Here is a 24,616-nt window from a genome sequence, read left to right on the forward strand (position 1 = left end):
TATATATATATATATATATATATATATATATATATATATATTTATAGCCATCCATGTATCAGACTTTATACACACTATATATACACTAGTTACTGCAGCATTTGTCTTGAGACAAATAACATCTCTTATAGATTAAGATAATATCTTTTATGGACTTGCAGTATTAAAGACAATGAATATCTGAGAGCAATGAAAATTCATCCTGGCAGTGGCTTATGAGAGCATCTGATAACTTTGGACTTGTTGGGTCTTTTCAGTAGTGCATACACACAGACAGTCATATATTTGAATAAGAATTCATTGTCTCAGATATAAGCAAAAGTGAATAAAACATCCACTGATATTTTGAACAGCTTTTTGACTGATAAAAAATCCTGTATATGCAACTGAGGCAGTATTTAATTAAAAGAACCATCTGTGTATTATAATTAATGTATAAATACAAGCAATAGGCCAATTACTGCAGTATTTCTTGTGAAACATCTCTTATGGTCTTGCTAGATAATGAATTCTTATCTGGGCATGATGATTTGATGTACATACATCTTTGCATTCATGTATATATGTATACATGATGTGTGTGTGTGTGACTTTTGCGTGTTCACGTTTTTGTATAGGTATGTTTGTGTGAGTGGATGTGTGCATTGATGTATGTGCGTGTGATGTATGTGGAGTCTCTTCAGAGACTCCATCTAAGAAGATCTGAAGAAGGAATTGTAATTCCGAAATATCATCGGACTATAGATAACCAAATTACAACAGGTGTATAGTCCCTTTTTTGTTTTGTAGTGCATTGTTGTACCATTCTAAACTTTTTATTCTTTACAAACGATACACAATGCTTCAAGCGAACTACAATACTCTCCTATGTGTATTTGTGCGTGTGCGTGTGTGTTTGTGTACATTTGTGCATATTTGAGTGTGTGTGTGTAAAAGATATCAGTCTTTTAGTTGTTTTGTTAACCTATGTATTTGTACATACATCATCATCATCATCATCATCATCATCGTCGCCGTCGTCGTCGTCATCATCGTCATATAATATCCATGTTCTCTGCTGGCATGGGTTGGATTGGTTTGACATGGATACAATGAGTCAAGGACTGCATCGTACTGGAGTATCTGCTTTGGCATGGTTTCTTGAGCTGGATGCCCTTCCATTGCTAACCATTTTACAGTGTGTAATGAGTACTTTTTACATGCTACCAGAACTTAGGTCACCAGGCAGCTTGAAGGTTGCCTCTGTATATAAGATGGGAGATAAAATGTAGGGGAGGATGTTGAAGTAGAGGAGGTTCTTGTTGTAGAGGAGCTACATGGTTATTCAAATTTAAGAGAGAGAGTGAGAATGAATTACAGGTATTTCCAAAGTGATGGACAGTTGTGATGTGGTGTCATCCAGGTGGCAGCATCAGGTGGGGGAAATGGGAATTTACAAGAGTGCATGGGAGGAGAGATAGGAGAAGCTGGAGGTGTAAAAGAATTATTCTTATAGGTATTAAGAGACAATTCATGATTAGGTGAGAAAACATAAATGTCCAACCATGTGCAAGAGTCTTCAGACATTTCAAGTGATGTCATTTATTATACCTCTCTTTCCTCTTACCAACATACTCTTTGAGACCTCAGGATATGTATTAATTCTGTTTAATATCTCAAAAAAAAAAAAAAAACTCATGACTATATGGTTAAGAAGTTTACTTCTTCAGAAGTACATGGTTTGTTGAGCGATTATCATCAGGAAGTCACAGGACATGCTAGAAGTAGCAGTCATACCTTTCTCAGATTATACCTAATCATCTTTATAGAAATAGGAAAAGGAGGATGCATGGAATAATGAAATCCTCCAGGATAATATGCTAAATAGTGGTTGGCCAGGGTCAAATTATCTTATATTCTAAATTGGAGATGATCTGAGATTCAAAGCAACAATAACAATAGTGCCACTGCTACCACTACTATCATTATCATATTATGTAGGCAGAGTTGGTTAAGACAACTTATCTGATTCCTAATCCTTGTTGAAACGAAGATTTCCATTCAGGAATGTTTCACGCACATGCACACACACATGTACCTTCACATACACATATGCATATACTGGAATAGAGAAGATTTCATGGGAATACTCTGGTAGTACAGACTCTGTGTCTGAGATGACCAGCAAACTAAACACTAGCATGACTTAAGATGGTAAAAGTGTCAAGATGGTCAAATATTGATTTGTAACATTAACACAAGGCTTCAGGGATGGAAGAGTAGATTAAATTGATGCTAACACACGGCACCAGTACAATAACAATAGTATCAATGATAACAACACATGGAACACAGTGGTTTGTTACCTTTTCATTTAACTATGGATAAGAAAATAAATTTTTAAAATAATACAAAATGATATAAATGACCTAATTAGAGCATTATCTTATTTTATGGTGCAATTTAACAGATACTAAATTTGACAACTGTTATTTTAAAAGGAAAACTGACAAAAATAGTCTCAAATACATCAAGTGTCTGTTAGTTGCCACCTTGTGCCTTCATTTTTTACTTGTGCACTCTATTTTGATAAACACATTCAAAGTAATAGTATTTTATTTGTTCTTTCAAATAGTTAAAAGCCAGATCAATATCTCATTCTTCTTCAGGCATATATTCTGAATCATGTCATTCATGAGGGTACAAACTTGTGTTGTCTCTTTTGACATTGTATTAAGAGTCTTTGGTATAACAAATACAGAATTTTTTTTAATTCTTGTGTTTTTGCAATTTAAGTAAAATTTTCAGAATTCTTATTCATTAGTAGAATGTGATCTTATATTTTAATTACGGTTTTAATGGTTAGGAACATCAGAGTCAAAGCTACAATGATACAAAGACAGAAGACGATATGAAGAAAAAGACATGGTGGCTAAATGGCCCTGCAGTTGGTCATAGGTTGAGAAAAATTCTAATTGGTATGCATGACAAGGAAAAGGAGTTAGATACCTATAGCATAAATGTCAAACGGATGTTTCTATGAGATAATCTGTTGATAAACATGCTGAAGCTGATGTACTGGTAGAATGACACAGTAGATAAAGTTGTAAAAGCTAAGAGGCAGGCTTAGAAAACCCAGAAAGTAAGTGACATTAGAGAGCATAATCAAGAAAGACAACTAGGCATCAGGTGAAAGGAGAAGTAGAAAGGAAGAGGTTTGTATGGTAGGATGTAAGGATCAGAGGCATGAGGTGTTCGTGTTAAGAATTGTGGGACAATTAAAGAGAACTGAGACATCTGAAGACACGCTTACTGTTACTGTGAATAAAGGCTTTTAAATACAGAGTATGCATGGAATAAAGATGAGCTGCTTATGTAGATTCTATAGAGAGATTTGTCGGTCAAGTTGACAGAAGTGTGGTAGATAGAGAAATTAAAGATATGAAGCAGGAAAAGCTGCTATTTCCTTATTGATAGCTACTGAAATTCTCAAATGTCTGGTGAGATAAGATACTTTGTAATCACTTGAATAGTTAATCAAATATTAGAGGAAGGTGTTATACTTAATGACTGGCATAACGGTATCATTGTAAACTGCTATGAAAACAAAGGAGATACTTTAGAGAGAAGAAATTAAGAGAGAAATCAAGTTATTAGACTAGCCTATGAAGATCATAGAGGAGGTCATAGAGCAATTGATCTAAAACAAAGTCAACTTCAATGAGATGCAGTTCAGCTTTGTACTTAGAAGAGGTGCCAGGAATGCAATCTTCCTATTGAGACAATTTCAGAAGAAACACTTAGCAAAGGATAAACCAATATAGCTGGCATTTATTGACTTGGAGTAGGCCTTTGACAAGATGCCATGCTCTATAACTGGTAATCACAAAGGAAACTAAGTGCAGATGAATGAGTTATGAGAGCTATACAAGCTTTGTGCAAAGGCAGAATAAATAAAGTGTGGGACAAAAAGTTTAGCAACAAAAAAGGTTCAATCCCCAACCATCTCCTATTCATCATAATCATATATTTATGATTGTATAAGGTAATTCCAGGTATGGAAGCAAAACCTAGAATCAAGAGGCCTCATGGTAAACTTTGCAAGTGTTGTAAGCCTTAATGTCGGATTGTTATAACGCCCACTCTGGTATAGCAGTAGAGTTAGTAAAACAAGTAAAGTGACAACTATGTATGACTGTCTACTACATACTCTTCCTCTATACTGACCAATAGCACCCTATTTATAGTGACTAGCACATACCACTCATCGCATGAGAGGAGTGTACCATTATTACTATTATCTCCACAACACAAAGACTAAGTTTTAAGTTGTTTGCTGGTAGGAAAGAAGTGTAAGCTATGTACATACAAGAGAATCATAAATAGGCTGAAAGAGAAGATAAAATTGCAATGTAGCAAGTACACTAGAGCAATATTTACTAACAGTACAATAGGAATAGTCACTTTACGTGATCAGATGGCTCACTAGAAGTAGTTGATACATTCTGTTGCATTGGCAACAAAATTAGGAAAGGAGTTGGTTATTTGGAAAGTAACTAAGGTAAGAATGAGCATTGTCCTGGCGCAGGTGCCACTGATCCAAATAGGAAACTTTTGGCCTTTTGCAAAGAAATCCCTACCTGATCTCCCTCAAAACCTCCATAAAGTACTCTTTATTGACCATCTGATCAGAGGGAATCTAGTGGATGTAGATGATGCCCTCGCTGTTGGAAAAGGAGACCATCGTGAGTTTCCATCTGGATAACCAACTGCTTGAGAGAGAGGGGCATCACAACTGTCCCTCGCCCTCCTTACAGTCCATACCTTGCACCCTGTGACTTTTGGTTGCACCTCAAACTGAAGAACTTCAAGGGCAGTCATTTTGAAGATAAAGGAGGCTGTGAGAAGGGTCCTGGACATCTTTACCTAGGAGACCATCCACAGGGCCTTCATAAAGGAGCTAAAGCACTACAAGTGAATTGAAGTCAAAAGATCCTACTTTGAAGGAGATTAGGGGTTTGTACTTCTTTTACATTAAAGGATTTTCTCCAAAAAATGTCTCAAAACATCTGGAATGCACTTCTTATCTTTATCTCATCTCCTGCCCTTACCATAATGTACTTCTCTAATTGCTAGTCCCTTCTCAACCAACTCCATCTGCAACTAACCCCACCTTTTCCCATCACATTTTCCTATCACATTCTTGCACCTTCCTACCTATTCTGGTCTTTCTTTTGTCTTGCTTTCTGTCTCATCCTCTCCTTGGTCACCTGAGTAAATATACACAGGCCTGGTTATAAAATATTCTCCACACTTAGACTCTAACATCCCCTCCTCCTCCTCAACTACACATCATGGCTTTTCTGCTGCTATTGCTCTCTTTCCAATACCACTCCTCAGTCTACATGACACAGGTTACTGAGTATTCTCCACATCTACTGTGTACAGGTCATGCACCTCCCTTGTTTGTGCAATAACAGAACCTGCTGCACTTTCTTTACAGGGGAATAGCAATGAAAGTTATGTTTCTAGTGCTTCTTTGATAGAAATCTTCCCAGTACTCAGTTAAAGTGATTGGCAGTGATTTTAATTATGAAGTCCCTTTAAACCAGGAGATTGATTAAATCAGTATATCTTCCATCCTATTTCTGTTCCCTAATTCCACACACAAAATGCTATGCAATGAGATCAAACCTGAAACCATACAGTCATGAAGTGAAGTTCTTAACACAACCATACTTGTGCCATTTACAGCCAAGGTCTGTAGTTGTTGTTGTTGTTATCTGCCCTGATCCAGCAGACTCACGATTAGAAGCATTCCAGCTGTGACAATACTATATTATTTCTTATTAATTTAGACATAATGTATGTCTGTTCTGTCTGTCTGTCTGTCTGTTGGCACTCCATCGCTTACGACGTCGAGGGTTCCAGTCGATCCGATCAACGGAACAGCCTGCTCGTGAAATTAACGTGTAAGTGGCTGAGCACTCCACAGATACGTGTACCCTTAACGTAGTTCTCGGGGATATTCAGCGTGACACAGTGTGACAAGGCTGACCCTTTGAATTACAGGCACAACAGAAACAGGAAGAAAGAGTGAGAGAAAGTTGTGGTGGAAGAGTACAGCAGGGTTCGCCACCATCCCCTGCTGCAGCCTCGTGGAGCTTTAGGTGTTTTCGCTCAATAAACACTCACAACGCCCGGTCTGAGAATCGAAACCGCGATCCTATGACCGCGAGTCTGCTGCCCTAACTACTGGCCCATTGTGCCTCCACATAATGCATCTAGGACTACATTATCTAACAAGCCTTTTTAGCTTTTATAAGGAATTGATTAATTTCTCAACATTTGAGCTACTACATAGTGAATTCAATTGGCACATTAAAAACAAAATATGGTTGCATTGAAGCAAAGAATAATGCTCTTATATGGTTTAGAAAAATGCAAATGGTCACTTCTGGCATTCTCAAGGAGGGTGCTCATTGTGCCTCTCTAAGATAACAAATTACAACTTGAATGGGTAGGGTCATTGTAATTTATCATGGGTTTGCTAGAGACATGCTGCTATCCTTATTCATATATAAGTAAGTTCTAAGACTATTTTACCAAACTTAAACAGCACAGTAAGAGTCTCACCTTGATATTTTTCACAGCAGAAAAAAAACAAGATATCCTGAGAATACAAAATATTTGGTTTATCAAGTTCAGATATTTCGTTTGTTTCTTTAATTGACTTATAAAATCTTCTAATCTTTCATTAATCGAAATCTGTGAAACTAGTCAGCTCCATATTTAATTAAAGGTGAGTGCAAAGATTAAGTGACATTATGTAAAAAGATAATATATAAGAGATTGAGTATCTTGTTATTACTGTACATCACACTTTTTGTAAATGGTAATTAGGCATTATCACCATCATCGTAGACAGTATCATCATCATTATAATTATCTTTATTCACAATCCTTGAAACAAATTACTACCGATCTGTCTTTCCATTCTCATCATCACCATAAACATCACCACCATCATCGACAAGCATGTTATAAGAGATTTATAACCAACAGAGAAAGAGAATGAGGAAAAGAGCGAGGAAGGAAAGAAGCAAAATAGCAAACTTGTTGTCGCTTTCCGTTTCAACTTCCTGCTTTGTGAAATATAATTAACTGTGAAATCTTACAACACTGTATAGATGTCATAGCTAAAGTTAGCTGGAACAGCTAGAAATATTTGAATTTCTGGTTCAATCAGAGCTTGGGTATGGTGATCAGAACTTCCATTTAAACTTAGGACAAACTCCTTATCTTTATAAAAAAAAACAGAAAAAAAAATAGCCACATTAGATTATGCAATCTAGGAAGCCCCTAAAGAGAGATAGTATGGACAGCTGCAGAGCCTTCTACTCATAGGTTAGCTTTATCAGCGACTGACCATGTTTTTCCCGGATTTACCGCCTGAGAGGGGAAGGGCAGCATCTATGAATCCTCAAGGGTCAGTGAGATTGGTAGCAGAGAAAAGAAGTAAGTTATCAAGAACTGAATATCTAGACTAAATGCTTCCAATAGAGTAGATTCTACTTTAATCTCATACTGGCTAAGTGGTTTCAAACATGGTGATGGATTAAATCTACAACCCAAAATTCAGCCAATAATCTTTTACTAGATTTAATTGAAGCCATAGTTTTCAGCTGCAGTTTTTCTGTCTCTACTATTCCAAGAAATACTCAACTTCATCTGATGGATTTGACATTCATTTTTGCTCCTGCTTGGCCTAACTTAATTTCAGTACTCAAAGACTAGCTTTTTTTGCTGCTATCAAATTTACCTAGGTACATCAATGACTGTATTTAGCTTGTGTTATGGGGATAATAATAATAATAATAATAATAATGATAATAATAATAATAATAATAACCCCTCCCGCGTGATGAGTGGTATGTGTTAGTCATTACAAATACTGTGATGTAAGAAGTTGAGATGTGGAGAAGTCAATGAAGTTGGTCATAGATAGTCATGTCTTTACTTGTCTAACTAATTATACTACTATACTGGAGTGGACGTTATAAGAGTCCGACATTGGATTACAACAAATGCATGAAGATTAAACAAACTCACAAAAGCTTTTGCGCAAAATTTATGGTATACAAAATCATAAAATTATGGAAGAATTGTTGGCCTGTTTGCTTGAGCTGCAAAAACAACAACTCCAAGAATAACAACAGCAACAACAACAACAGCAAGAAGAAGGAGAAGAAGAAGAAGAAGAAGAACAACAACAACAACAACAATTACTATTACAGCATCAAATGCTGCAATTAATGAATAGTAAGTCATCCAAAAATGCTGTAAAGATGTTCTCACCAGATTATGTTGCAAACTCAGTAACAGAGTTTAAGTATGAACCAGATGAAGGAGTTACCTTCAAGGTATACTACAGAAGATATGAACAGATCTTCAATAAAGAGTGCAAAGATTGGGAAGATGATCTGAAAATGCATGTAGTCCTAAGAAAACTGTCAGCAAGAGAACATGAGTGTTACAGCAATTACGTACTCCTGAAAAAACCTTCTGACATAAATTTAGAAATACAATAGACATATAGTGTAACATTTTTAGTGAGAAAAAGCTTGTTGTTCAATACATGTTGGAAATGTTTGAACCTAGAAAAGAACAACAATGAGGACTACATCATATATGCTGGTAGAGTTAACAGAGAATGTGGAAAGTTCAAACTGGATGAATTAACGCCAGACATGTTTAAGTGTCTGGTATTTTCTCAGGGACTAAATGCAGAAAAAGACACTGAAGTAAAACAAGAATTCTCACTAAGCTGGAACAAAACCAAGCTGTAACCTTACAAGTGTCAGAAGAGTGTTAAAGAATAGACACAGCACAGAGAAAATTGAACATAATGATTGCTCCCAAGAGAAACAAGTGCAAGACAGGCAGAATAGAAATCAAGTGTGAACTAACATACAGTAGAGACAGGACAAATGTCAGGAAACAAACCCATTTTGCATGTGGGGATCTACACCTGAGAAAAAAACTGCCCATTTAAGAAAGTGAAATGTTTTTGTTGCGGAAAAATTCGACACATAAAAGTGCACTGTAAAACCAAAATGACAAAATGTTGGACGAAGAAAAAAGAATGAACAAGCTGTCGTCAAAAGAAAATGGTAATAAGACAAAGAGAAAATTCTTAAATGTCACAATTAAAAATATAAGAGTAAAAATGCAGTTAGATATTGGAAGTGATATTGCCATTGTGAATGAAGAAACTTGGAAGTATATCAGTAAAGCAAAATTAAGTAAATCTACAAAAGTAACGCATGGTGTTGCAGGTAAAAAATTGTATTTTGTAGGTGAATTTGTGTGTAATGTGACATTTCCTGACCAAATGAAAATAGCAAAAGTATATGTGTTAAAAAATTCAATAAATTTGTCTGGCTCAGAGTGCATGGAACTGTTCAAGTTGTAGAATGTGCCCATAAATGTTTTGTGTGGGAATATAGTCGGTTCAGTTGATGGTTCGAATGCAGCTGAGGGATTGAAACAAAAAATAATAGATTTATTCCCAGATATTTTTTGGGATGAACTGGGCTGTTGCACGAAAATGAAAGCAAAAATTGTAGTAAAACAAAGTGCAACACCTGTATTTAAGCCAAAATGTAATGTACCGTTTGCTGTGCTAGAATAGGTAAATAAGGAACTTGAAAGCCTAGGAATAATCAAGAAGACAGACAACAGAGATTGGGCAGCACTTGTAGTCTACGTAAAAAAGAAAAATAATAAATTATGAGTTTGTGCAAATTTTTTCAACGGGCTTAAACGATTGCTTAAGCTTACATAACTACCCATTGCTGAGTCCTGAGGAAGTGTTCGCAAAGATGAATGGAGGGAAGTTCTTCTCAAAGTTAGACTACTTGGAGACGTATTTACAAATCCAAGTAGAAGAAGAATGTTCACACTTACTAGCCATTAATATACACTGTGGTTTATTTAAATTTAAGCAGCTTCCCTTCAGTGTAAAAGTTGCTCCTTCCATATTTCAATAAGTAATGGATACAATGCTGGCAGACTATGATTTTGCTATTGCCTATTTAGACAATATCCTAATAAAAAGCAAATCACCCAGACAACATGTAGAACATGTAAAAGGGGTATTCGAAAAGATAAGAGAATACGGCTAAGTGAAGAAAAATGCAAGTTCTTTCTGAAAAAAAATTAAATACTTGGGCCAGATAAAAGATAAATGCGGATGAAAACCAGATCCATCCAGAGCAACTGCAATAAAAAATATGCCAACACTGAATAATGTGACTATGCTACAAGCATTTTGGGGATCAGTAAATTAACACCAAATTTATATCCTTAATATACACAATATAAGGGCCCTGCTAGATGATTTTTAAAGAAAATTGCAAAATGGTGCTGGACTGATAAGTGCCAGAAGGCATTTGATGAATTAAAAAAAACATTTTAACATCGAACTTATCGTTAATGCATTTTGATCTGAAGCTGGATATTATATTGGCTTCAAATGTGAGTGCTTACAGTGTAGGAACCATGCTTTTGCACAAATATGATGACAGGAGTAAAAAAGTTGATTGAACGTACAAGAGGTAGAATACTTGTGCCTGATATAGCCAGTTTGAATATACAAGGTTGCATCAAAAGGTTCCTGGACTAATTCTGTAGTGCACCAACAGATGGCAGCATATGGTTGCATGTGCAGTGAGAGCTAGCAGTGACCTTCATGAAGCAGTGTGCCAAATGATATTACTGTGTTTACTTCGCAAGTTATGAAATTTGTGTTTTTGTGATCATATGTATGTTGTTGCCTGTAAGTTTGTCATAGACAGGAACAAAGCGCCGACATGAAATTTTGTGTTAAACTTGGGAAATCTGCTACAGACACATTGAGCATGCTCTGGCAAGATTATGGTGCTGAGGCACTGGGTTCTACACAGTGTTTCAGGTTGTATAGGTGTATTAAAAGCAGAAGGGAATCGATGATGAGCAATCTGAACGACCAGTAACAAGCGTCACCCCCAGAAATGTGGTATTTTGCATCAAGAATTCTGCCCCCGCCCTGGGTCCAGACCACCAATCAAGAGTTCAACTGTTATGTTTTGAAGTATTTGAAGGAAGACATCTGGTGAAAATCACAAAGTCTGTGGAGTACAAAGAACTGGATTCTTCATGATGACAATGCACCCTGTCACCAAACTCTCCTCATTCATGAGTTTCTTGCTAAAAACAACATGGTATTGCTTCTGCACCTGTCCTATTCACCATATTTAGCACCTGCAGACTTCCATCTTCCCCAAGATGAAAATGCAGCTCAAAGGTCCCTGTTTTAACACTGTTATCAAGATCCAGAGTGAATCACAGAAGGTCCATGACTTGCTTATGGAAAACAACTTCCAGGCCAGATTCCAAAAAGTGCCAAGATTGCAGGGACTGGTGTATTGCTGTGCAAGGTGACTATTTCAAAGGAGATTATGTAAAAACTCAGGTAAATAAATTGACTTTTATTAAATATAACTAGTCTGGGAACCTTTTGATACCAACTTAAACAACAGGTAGAATATTTGGGCCTGATATACCCAGTTTCAATGCTAAAGGGTTTATGGCTAGGAGAAGTGAAAAATGTTTAACTATTGTACATATGGGGAGTTCCTACATGGTAGAAGAACTTTAAGGGTCATTGATTAAAAAACTAATAATCAAACCATGGGTCCAGTTTATTTGAATTTCTTCTGCTTTAGCACATATCTTGTTCTTATTCTTGTAATTGTCATTTAGCCCCAGGCCAATAAGGATTGAGCAGACCTGTGATCAACTATATTCCAGCAATAGCCATATTATCTTTTATTCAGACTTTAAAACTACATTATCCAATGTTTCCAAAAACAGAGAAATAGTGAGAGAGATATGGTAGTTATTTCCACAGAGCTCTAAATGATCTCATAGAGGCTCTCCCTTATTACTTTACATTATTAAAATGTTCTCCATTCATGTCAAGTTTTATTTTAGCCCTTCAAGCAATATCTAGTTAACTAATTGGCATCTGCAATTATGTGCATTATGGATAGCATTTATAGCACTTAACACAAATCAGCTCTAAACATATTTTCATCTTAAAGTGTCAACTTTTTGATATTTTCTATTCCTTATTTATATTATCTTTTCATATAATTTATCTTCCTGTTTGACTTCAGGAAATGTTACCCAATCATATAACACCCAGTTGAATCTGCTTGGAATTATCAACGTTGCAACAACTTTATGTTAATATTTGCTTTCAACATTTGTCGATCTATTTATTTATATTTAAACTAAGATTAAAATTTTTCTAAAGTTTAAGCTATTTTTCTTCCCTTAATTTTTGTTTCCTAATGTATTTCCTTCACTATTTCCTTTCCTTAATGTTGTTTATGCATAGCTGTGTGATTAAGAAGATTTCCTACCAACCACATGGTTTTGAGTTCAATTTCACTGACACCTTGAGCAAATATTTTCTACTGTAGCCCCAAGCCAAACAATGTCTTGTGAATGAATTTGGCAGATAGAAACTCTAAGAAGCTCATCATATAGGTGCAGGCATGGCTGTGTGGTAAGAAGCTTGATTCCTAATTGCATGGTTCTGGGTTCACTCCCACTGTGTGGTACCTTGGGCATGTGTTTTCTGCTATGACCTCAGGCTGACCAAAGCCTTGTGAGTGGATTCGGTAAATGGAAACTCTAAGAAGCGCATCATATACATATATATCTATATGTGTGTGTCCTTGCTTCTGTGTTTGTCCCCCACTACTGCTTGACAACTGGTGTTGGTGTGTTTGCATCCTCAATATTTAGCGGTTCGGCAAAAGAGACCAATACAATAAGTACCAGGCTTAAAATATAAAACCCCAGCTTTTTACTCATTATAAGTCTTTGGTTTCAGACCTTTTAAGGTCTAGCCACTGACCACACAAGACACAGCCACTTTCAGCAACAACACCACAGCAGCCATGTTGAGATTCATCAACTTCATCCAACAGCATTCAGCAACGTCCATCTCCATCGCCACCATCGTTCTAATGTCAACATCTCTACATACACAACTCGACAAGCAACTCGCCCAGGTTCCAACACTTCACTGTTTGTGAATTACTTCACCATGGATCAACAGCAAATATACAACCTGCGAGAACTCCTGTACCAAGTGACCCAGGCAGCAGCATCACAGCCACAACTTCACATGCGACATGTACTGCAACCAGCTCAACATCATGGCTGCAACTTCTTGATACAGTATTTCAACAACCATGTACAATTGACTACAAACTGGTATTCTCATTCTTGTGTCTATGAACATTCTTCTAACTTCTCATTATAGACTCTTTCAGTGTCGTCTACATTGCTGTTCTTATATGTACTTAACATACACACATACATCTATGCCAAAACACACATACACTTTGTTCTCATGACAGCCTGTCTATTATTCTGTATACATGACATACACACAGACACACTTGTTACCATATCAATAAATACACCCTTAAATATTCTATGTGGTTGTGTCTCTCTTATTCCCTCTGGCAGTTACATATACTATCCAATTCCTCTTTATTGTATCTGCTGTATGATGTGGTACGAAAGAGCCTTTCTCATTACCTTACATTGCACAGTCATCACATTACCCATACAACGTTTGAATTTCCAGTAGTTTAATCTTCGTTCTCCATCTTAATTCTTAAATGTTTTTAGATGTGTTACATCTTCACAAAATATCATGTTGCTATTTCTAACAGCAACAACCAAAAGTTCAATCTGCTGTTTGATGTACCATCTCAGATTGTTTTTCTCATTGTCAACATAGAGTTTGCATACTATGAGGCCCCTTCCTCCCTTGTATTTAGGCATATACAGTGTATCAACATTGCTTTTAGGGTTCAGTTCTTTGTTCATTGTCATCTCCTTCTTGATTTTTCTATCCATTTCCTTAAGCTAGTTCTTTGTCCACCTAACAATACCTGTGCCATATCATATTAAGGAGACAGCCCATGTATTCTTTTCCTTCTACATATACTACAGCTTCTTCAATCAATATCTTTTGTTTTAAAAACAAAAATTTATTTTGTTCATGTTGTTCAATAGATTGACATTGCATTTCTTAAAAATAACTCTTCCCTTCTGTGTAGTATATTGGTCTGACTGCCTGCCATGTTCTCTGCTGACTTTTGACAGACTTTTGCAAAAGAAAAGCAGCTGCTAACTCCTAGCTCAGCCCTTCCCTGTGTCTTAAAAATCTAGGTGCTCTGACGGGTACACGATGACCCTCTCAGATAACTGATTCAGAAAGTATGTTGTGGTTGACTGGTATTTCATTCATGAAGCCTGGAGAGGTGAAAGATGAACTTAAAACTACAGCAGGATTTGAACCCAGAACACAAAGAGCCAAAGCATTTGCCACAGTGTGTTTTATCTGATACTCTAACAATTCTACCAATTAACTACCTGATATCCATTATGCTGGTACATTATCATACATTAAAATGCTACCATACTGTAATAAATACATCAAAAGAACTTCTTGATATGGGGGTCAAACCACATAGTCTCACATTTAGCCTTATATTGTAACGCTATCACAGTTATTTTTGACAAAACTAATACAAATGTTTATGAGTATTTTGTTCCTATAATAGACTGTGGACATCAATAGGCTTTTTTTGAAATGCTATCCTTTTTATCAGAAGGCTACGTTTTAAGTTAAAAATATTGTTTTGTTTAATTGTAAAGCAGAAGAAAGCAGCGATGATAAAAATACATTGGTGTTTTCATTGGTAAACAGTATTTATTGATGTCTTCACTCTCTACATATTAGATTCATCACGAGAAAGATAATAATCATGACAAATAGTTATCTTTTTGATTGCTAAAATAAAACTGACGTATCGCAAATGGTGTGTGATGTGTAAAAGTTTAGAGCTAGAATATATCTTTATCAAATGTCAGTTCTGTAATTAATACAAGTGACCTTCTCTGCTCTGTGATTATGCATTGGTGCCATGGTGGTATTGACTTTATTTATTGTTATCTTATATCACAATTTCTGATCAATAGTTCCCTTAGTTACAGTTTCCCAAGAGCACAATCATTGGTTTACTGAATTTCCGAAAGTGAGACTAACTGACAAGGTAGTTTTTGTTACTCCATGCAGAATAAATATAAACAAAGGACTCTGTTTGTAAGGCATTGATCTTTCACTTTCCTTACCAATAGTTACATCCTATTCTGACACATGTTGTAAAAAGATGTGCTCATATCTATGCATGCACATGTGCGCACACACACCAGTGTAGTACCTATAAAAATATTACAATTTTTGTTTTATTTTGTCTTCTCTCAAATATTTGTTACCTTCATTCATACATATATATATATATATATATATATATATATATATATATATATATACTTACATATATATACATATATATACATATATATATTTATATATACATATACACTTACATACATATATATACATATATATACATACATATATATATATATATATGTATATATATACATATATATATCCTTTTATTCTTACTTGTTTCAGTCATTTGACTGTGGTCATGCTGGAGCACTGCCTTTAGTCGAACAAATTGACCCCAGGACATATTTCTTGTAAGCCTAGTACTTATTCTATCAGTCTCTTTTGCTGAACTGCTATGTTACAGGGACGTAAACACACCAGCATCAGTTTTCAAGTGATGGTGGGGGGACAAAGACAGACACATATACAAATACATACACACACGCACAAACACGTGCGCAAATACACATACACACACACACATACGACGGGCTTCTTTCAGTTTCTGTCGACCAAATCCACTCACAAGGCTTTGGTCAGCCTGAGGTTATAGTAGAAGACTTTTGCTCAAGGTGCCCAAAACCATGGGGTTGGAAAGCAAGCTTCTTACCACACACACACACACACATATATACCATTCCCTCCCTTTATAATACTTTCTATCTGTGTCACCTCTTTTATTACAATCACTACCTTTTCCTTCTAGAAGGACAAAGAAAGCAAAATAAATATAAAATGGTCATGTAACTAAACATATTATGTATTATGATATATGATGGTTTTCTACATAGTTTTTGACTCCCAAATTCCACTCTTAAGGTATTGATCAACATAAGGCTATGATAGAATGCATGAGCCCGAGATACTTCTCAGAAGGATAAAACCCACAGCCACAATTTCGAAGTAGACTGCTAAATCCTACAGGCATGCCTTAATTGATATCACATCTATAAATCTGTCAACAAACTACGATATTCTGTTTATCATCATAGAGACTATGATCAGTGATCTGTTTAAACTGTGAGCTGGTAGCAAGGACATTCATACTGACATGTTTGCTACATTAGAGGATGATGCTCTACCTTTATTAACAGTGCAAAAAAGGGCAGCTGAATTTAGGAGGGGATGGGAGTGTCTTGAAGATGACCCAAGGTCTGGGCATCCTGCACCTACCACCACCAAGGAAAACATTGATTGTGTTCACCACATGGCGATGGGTGGCAGGTGATTGGCTGTAAATCGAATAGCCAATGCTATTAGCATACCCAGTGAGAAAGTGGTGAATATTCTACTCAATGAATATGGCATGATGAAGTTTTCTGCTTGGCATGTGCCAAAGCTTCTTACACCTGATCAAAAGATCACCAGGCTGATCACAACATGGAAAAATCTAATATTGTTTGTGGCAGATCCAGCCAGTTTCCTTGAATGCTTCCTAACTGAGGATGAGTGCTGGTTTCATCTCTTTGAACCAGTGACAAAGAGACAATCCACACTGAAGAAATACCCATCCTCACCAGCTCCAAAGAAGGCCAATGTCATTTCATCTATGGAGAATGTGATGGCCTCAGATTTTAGGAATACAAAAGGCATTGTTATTATTATCTTCAAAAGGGCTACACCTCCAATGGAGAGTACTATGCCAAATTGCTGAGGTAGTTACAAAAGGATATCAAGGCCAAACACCCAGGAAACTATCAAAAAATGTCTTGTTTGAATAGGTCAGTGCTCCAGCACACAAGGCCTTGATCTAAATGGCTGCTGTGCATGACTGTGGCTTTGAAATTGTTGATCCCCTTCTTTATTTTCTTAATTTTCCTCCATTTGACTATCATCTGTTCCCCAACATGGAAAAGCATTTGGCTGGGAACCAGTGTCCCAGTGATGATGATGTCATGCTTTCTATTGATAATATTTTGGACCACTAGGATGAAAGCTTCTCCATCAGTGGGATCCAAGCACATCAACATAGATGGAAGAAGTGTGTGTACCACAATGGGGACTATGTTGAAAAATAAGCCTCATTTGGTTACGTTTCATGAGAGTATCTTGGTCAGCCTCTGAACTTTTCAGCTGACCCTCGTACAAGAAGTGATTTACAAAGAGTGATTTCTACAATATATAAACTATAGTCTATCAATTTAGAATTGCCACACTGATGATAAACTCTGATAGCAATAACAGTTCTATGGCTCAGAAATTATTCAATGTAACATCATTTAATGCTAATGTGACTTTTCTAGCATTGTTCAACCCTTTGGAAACAATTAAGTATTTAAAATCTAGTAATAAACATAAAATGTTTAAATCGATGCTCTAGCATGGACTTGATTGTGATAGCTTCACTCAGACTAAAGATCTGAAGCCTGTTCTTTCTTGAACATTATCAATATTATCTCCATTTCTCCATCATGTAAAAGTTTCTACAATAAATAGCAGCTAAATCTTCATCTCACACTTTATGCTCTAAGGAAGGACATATTGGATAATGTTTTCCAACATATAATATGTTCAATCAAAACAAAAATATAATCGAATGTTAACAAGTGATGTTGGTTTGAGTCCTTCATGCAGCCTTCAACTTTTTCATTTCAAAAAGTTTTTAACCCAATATTTATACACTATTATTTATAGCTTATCTACTTCGAGATCCAATACTCCAAAAAAGAATTATTTCAGGTCTTTTCAAAGTTTAAAAATTCTTATAACTTCAACAATGGAAACGTTACAAATGGAATACTAGATGATTCATCACAATGAAAAAAACAATACTAAATATAACATCAACACTAACAACAAGCCAGTGCTGGATCCTTTGCTTTGTCAGAAACAGCCAAATCCTCCCCCACTTTTCATTCAACAGTTTTAAATATAGAAAAGGACGAGGAGGTCATGGTTGGCATGTCTTTGATCATAGGACTGCTCTGTCAGGGTTGACCTGGTGATTTGCGACAGCTATCAACAGAAATTTTATATTTTCGAAAATATTGTTTCCAAATTAACGAAAATTATTATTGATTTCCTTCTATCAAAAGAGTTTTTCTCTTTGTTGTCTTTCACCCCTGATCTCTCTCTTCTTCAGATGCATACAAATACATGCATAGTGATGAACAAGCACATGCACATGCACATACACACACACACACACACACACACACACACACACACAAATGTAGGCATGCACTCTCAGAAAAATGTACAGACACACCCACAGATATACAGGGATACACACAAATGCACAGATAACACGTACAAGCAGAAACACCAAATGCACACTTGCCCAATGATACACATATTCACAGCACTTATACTGTTTAACTAAATACAGTTAATTAGGTATTTAATTAATCAAACCTTATTGCCTTAATGGGGATCATAGGTCAAAATGTGATTATTATTCTGAATTTCCTAAAATTGTTTTTTAGGAAATAAATGGATCAGTTTCAATAATCTTTGCTTCATAAATCTGATTAGTTCTGTCTAACAGACATCCTTCATATAATGATGCTAATGTAAGTATGTCTAAATATGTAACTGAAACTCTATCAATCTTTACACTCATAACTTATCATACTTTCACCAAGTAATTCCACTTCACATTAACTATTTCACCAACCACCTACATGAAGGAATGAAATGGTGTGAGGGAAAATGAAAGAGGAGAACAAGAAAGAGGTGGGGAGGAGATATCATTGTCAAACAAATAAGCAGGCATCAATGTATGCCAGCTAGTTCAAGGGAGAGCTTTTCCATGGTCTCTCTACCTGCTGGAAATAGCAGTCATATCTTCCTCAAATCATGCCTTCCCCTCTAAAATAAAGGATATGTACAGTTCTGTATTTAAAGGATGAGGAATTATGTACATTATTTACATTATTTACATTTGACAGATATTTGTCCTCAACTTGTTTGTTGTTTGGCTCATATACACTCCAGCCTTCATCCAGGTCACTCCCTGGTCACTCCCTGGAATCGAACTCGGAATTTTGGGGTTAAGAGCGTGGGCTACTAACTCCATGATTCTGAGTTCGATTCCAGGGAGTGACCTGGATAATAATAATAATAATAATAATAATAATAATAATAATAATAATAATAATAATGATAATAGTAATAACATCGAAAAATACCTTGGGAATGCAAACCCAGGTTTGAAATTTCCCCAATACACCTAATGAAGTCTGGAGGGTATATGAGCCGAAGCGTTGGGTTAACAACAAATAAGACGAGGACAAATATCCGTCGATTGTAAATAATGTAAATAAAGTAAACAAAGGATATGTATTAGACAAAAAATTGGGATGGTTGTGATTGGAATATCTTTCATTATAGTTCTGTTTGTTCAAGGCAGCTTGGTCTGGGGCTAACAAAAACAAAGTTTACATCAAGCCAACAAGGGAAGGCCTTAATCTGCTAGAAATAGCAACCAAATTTCCTTCAAATCATGCCTTACTTATCTCAAGTTAAAAAAGACCTACTGGGTTATACAGTCGTTTATATACAAAAAAGACTTGATAATAAATATATATATTACATAAACTAAAAGAAAACTGGCTGGAGAACAGGATTTATCATTATCTATGATGTCTGCATTAATGTGCGTGTGTGTGTGTGTGTGTGTGTGTGTGTGTGTGCACATGTGCAAGTGTGTGTGTGTGCAAGTATGTGTGCATGTGTAAGTGTGTGTGTGCATGTGTTTGTGTGTCTAGGTTTGCCTGTGTGTGTATATGTGTATGTTGTGTATGCATATATGTATGAATGTATATGTGGGTTACAATGCAAAATGTTGTAAAGATATATTATTTGTGTGTGCTTGTGTGTGTGTGTGTGTGTGTGTGTGTGTGTGTGTGTGTGTGTGTGTGTGCACGCACGCATGCTCACACGTGTGTGTGAATATAGGCTATAGCAAAATATGTATTTACTAATCCGATTTTAACAATGTAAGGCCTCTACTTTTGGTGAAGACAGGATTCTTGGCAAAGAAACTATATGAAGATGGCTCTTGATTTAGAATGTGAGAAGTTTGTTTTCCAGTCCCATGCTTTCAGGTTCAGTCTCACTGCAGGCACTTTGGGCCAGTGTCTCCTGCTATAGCACCAGGCCAATCAGAACCTTGTGAGTGGATTTGGTAGGTGGAAACTGAAAGAAACCTGTCATATATATTTATGTGTATGTGTGTGTGTGTGTGTGTGTGTGTGTGTGTGTGTGTGTCTTTCGTTTGTGCTTGTCTCAACATCACTTGACAACTAGTGTTGGTTTGTTTACATCCCTGTAATTTAGAAGTTCAATAAGAGAGACCAATAGAATAAGTGATGCACTTCAAAACAAAATGTATGAGATCTATTTATTTGACTGGCGTTCTTCAAGAAAGCACCTTAGCATGGCTACAGCCCAGTGAGTGAAATGAGTAAAAAATTAAAGGTTTTAATTTAGCATGATGGATTGGTAGAGTCATTAAAATGCCAGACAAAATACTTTGTGCTATTTTTTCTCTTTAGATTCAGTGTTCAAATCCCTTCCATGATGAATTTTCTCTTTCATCCTTCAATAAATAACTTACACATCAAGTATTGGACTTGATTTAAATGTTTCTAATCTGTCATCATGCAATGAGTGAGCATGATACATTGAGTACTTGCCTATCCATGGCACTCCAATATCTGATAAAGGGACATCAGGTGGAACATATTGGTATAACATTCATATTATCTCTTTATAATACTCCATATTACTGTCAACACATACACACAAATCTTATCATTTACACACACATACTCTCTCTTTTTAAAAGCACCCACTACACTCTCTGAGTGGTTGGCGTTAGGAAGGGTATCCAGCTGTAGAAACTCTGCCAAATTAGATTGGAGCCTGGTGTTGCCATCCGGTTTCACCAGTCCTCAGTCAAATCGTCCAACCCATGCTAGCATGGAAAGCGGACGTTAAACGATGATGATGATGATGATATATATATATATACACACACACACACACACACACACATAACTATCCACCTATCTATCTATCTATCTGTCTGTCTGACTGACTGTCTGTCTGTCTGTCTGTCTGTCTGTCTGTCAGTACTAACTAAAAGTGGATTCTTTACAAATAGAGATGATACAAAATGTTTAGAATAGAAATACATACATTTCAAAACAACTTCTTTATATCATAAAACTAACCACTGTCTCAAGTGAATTACTATCAAACTTCTATTTAATATTTAGAGAATTAGTAATAGGCTGGCTGTAAACATGCCATTCTTGTTTTGATGTACATGTATAAATAAGATAAATCAATTAATCACTAGATTATGAACATATTGTAAAATATTATATAAAATACTGAAGCAGTTAATTTGGTATTTAAACTTAAACTTAAAACCAAATATTAAATGGAGAAAATAAAATCAAATTGAAATGTTCTCTAAGTGGTTTTACTTATAATTAATTTTCATTTTGTTATTTTAAACTGATTTTAACCTTACTTTAATTTGGTTTTTAACTTGTTGATTAATTTTACATTCTTGACAACGTTGTAAAACTTCACATTAGTATAAATAATTAAGGTTAGTCTGCATAAATAAGTTTTTGGAAACCTAAATACAATATGTGCCTTAGTTTCCTTATTTCAGTTATAATTACAATTAATAAATTTCGAAAAATCCTTGTAAAAAGGGTTTAATATTTTATTTCTACATTAGGTTAAAAAGGAAAGCCCCAATCTGCTACAAATATAGACCAAACATCCTTGAAACCACAGCCTACCCTTTAAATTAATAGAGGGCAAGTCAAACTTTATAGTTATATCTTTATCTCTTGTCTTTTATCTTTGACTCATTTCAGTCATTAGACTGTGGCCATGCTGGGGCACCATCTTAATGAAAATTTAATCAAATGTATTGACACCAAAACTTTGTTTTTAAAGCCTGGCACTTATTTTATCAGTTCCTTTTGTTGAACCATTAAATTTTTATATATACAATAAGAAAGAAATTTAGTGTAGAGGCCCTCGTTACATCATTGATGCTACACTGAGTAAGATATGTTTGCATGATGGAGGGCAGCAGGCTCTCAAAGGTTATTTTCTATGCTGAAGTGTGTCAGAATAGGCCAAGCCATTGTGGCTAAGTGGTTGCTATACTGGAGTGTGCTGAAGAGGAGCATGAAGAACACTGGCATCTCCCCAAACACCTCGGAAAAGTGGTCCCAGTGGCATGAGAAATGGCATTGATCACTGAAACTCATAATTCCAGCCATTGAATAGAAGCAACAGAGAGAATATGAAAGAGCACATGAGAGGCATCACATCTCTGTTGCATCAAGGAGCATCATCTGCAGCAGATGTCATTGAGCAGGCTTTGTAGCCCACATGCGAGCCTGCCAGTGATGATTACTGAACATGAACAGCCAGTGTCTACCTATGACGGACAGTCAAATATAGAATATGTATATATATATATATATATATATATATATATATATATATATATACATGTGTGTGTGTGCACAAGTGAGTGGACAATTGAAAGAAAGTGGCACTCAGCAAATCAGGTCGGAGTTACATATATTATTATTATTTAAAAAACAGTTTGATTCAGTCCCAGGCGATTTAGTTTTGTAGGCCCATCAAGCTCATCAATTCGGTAGCCTGCACCTGATGAACTACGTTCCTATGCCAAGCCTACAAAACTAGGTTACATGGGGCCACATCAAATTATTTTTACATAATAATAATATCATATGAGTTATTCACAAGGGAAGTAGTACTAGTACTAAATAGCAATCTGTATATCCTACATAAAGTAGGTATTGTTTTTTTTAATCAGAAAGTCACAAACAAAGCAAAAAGCCACTTACTGTAAGAGACTATGAAGGAGGAGAGATTAAGATGAAAAGCATGAATTTACTTCAGACTTGAAAGAGTTCAGGTCATAAGAAGGAGGAAAAATAATGAGATGGAAGAGAGTTCCAAAGCCTAGCAGTTCAAGGTAAAATGCTACGACCACAGAAAGACTTCTTTATATGTGGAAGCACATCAGAATTTGGATGAAAACACTGTGAGCTTCAAGTCAGGTCAGACAGCACAAAGTGATCTAAAACAACAAGAAAAAGTTCATTAGAGCACTTCCTGTGGTACTAACAATAGAAAGACTAAGATTGGCAGCATCACCTCACTGTGACAAGGGTGGCAGAACTGAAGCAAGAGAGGGACCAATCAAATTGGAAGAACATTATTATACTGCAATATTCATCTTGAGAAAGCATTTCATATAGACATATAGTGCTAAAAATCACAGAAATATCAGTAACAGTCAAACATTTACCATTACCAATGGTGATATTCTTAGATCACATGATTTCCTTGTATTTGCACTTCATCAGCAGTGTTGTTTGTTGGCACTCCGTCGCTTATGACATCGAGGGTTCCAGTTGACCCGATCAACGGAACAGCCTGCTTGCGAAATTAATATGCAAGTGGCTGAGCACTCCACAGACACATGTACCCTTAACGTAGTTCTCAGGGATATTCAGGATGACATCGAGTGTGACAAGGCTGACCCTTTGAATTACAGGCACAACAGAAACAGGAAGTTAGAGTGAGAGAAAGTTGTGGTGAAAGATTACAGAAGGGTTCGCCACCATACCCTGCCGGAGCTTCGTGGAGCTTTGAGTATTTTCGCTCAATAAACACTCACAACGCCCGGTCTGTGAAACGAAACCACAATCCTATGACCGCGAGTCCACTGCCCTAACCACTGGGCTATTGCGCCTCCACTCATCAGCAGTAGATATCCATTATTATCACCAAACTTTGTCTCTCTACTAATACACAGAAAAACAGTGACTAAACAGTTACTGATGTCAGAAATAGCATGCTGGCTAGGTATAAATTAGTTATTAGCAACAGTATTAGTACCAAATAGCTATTTTTGTATCTGTATAAACATGTTAAGTAGGATATTATATGATGTGTGTGTGTGTGTGGATTTGTTTTGCAAGATTCTTGATATGAAATCCTGTGTTGTAACATGTTATACTTTTGCCAATTAAAGATAAGCACTAAAGTACTAAAGTTCATGTGTTTAACTGACAAAATATGACCATCCCCAAATATAACACTTGGTTCCAAGCTCAGTCCCACTGTGTGACCCCTTGGGTAAGTGTTTTCTACTTTCACCTCATACCAGCCAAAGTGTTGTGAGTGGATTTGGTAGGCAAAAACTGAAAGAAGCCCATCATATATATATATATATATATATATATA

The 24,616-nt window shown here is 36.0% G+C and overlaps 1 protein-coding gene across 3 annotated transcripts in view; it reads right to left on the reverse strand.

Moving 5' to 3' along the window:
* Positions 1-24,616, reverse strand: part of LOC106876367 (atrial natriuretic peptide receptor 3) — a 593,165-nt gene that overhangs the window by 108,231 nt on the left and 460,318 nt on the right. The window contains exon 3 of one of the 3 annotated variants that reach the window (XM_052970161.1): positions 23,287-23,444. The exons of the other annotated variants lie outside the window; for them this stretch is intronic. Within the exon in view, the coding sequence (XP_052826121.1) occupies positions 23,416-23,444 (29 nt within the window). The 3' untranslated portion in view covers positions 23,287-23,415. Of the gene's footprint in view, positions 1-23,286; positions 23,445-24,616 lie in introns of those variants that run through there. 3 annotated transcript variants of the gene reach the window in all.

This window comes from Octopus bimaculoides, chromosome 8 (assembly GCF_001194135.2).
Source record: "Octopus bimaculoides isolate UCB-OBI-ISO-001 chromosome 8, ASM119413v2, whole genome shotgun sequence".
Lineage (NCBI taxonomy): Eukaryota > Metazoa > Mollusca > Cephalopoda > Octopoda > Octopodidae > Octopus > Octopus bimaculoides.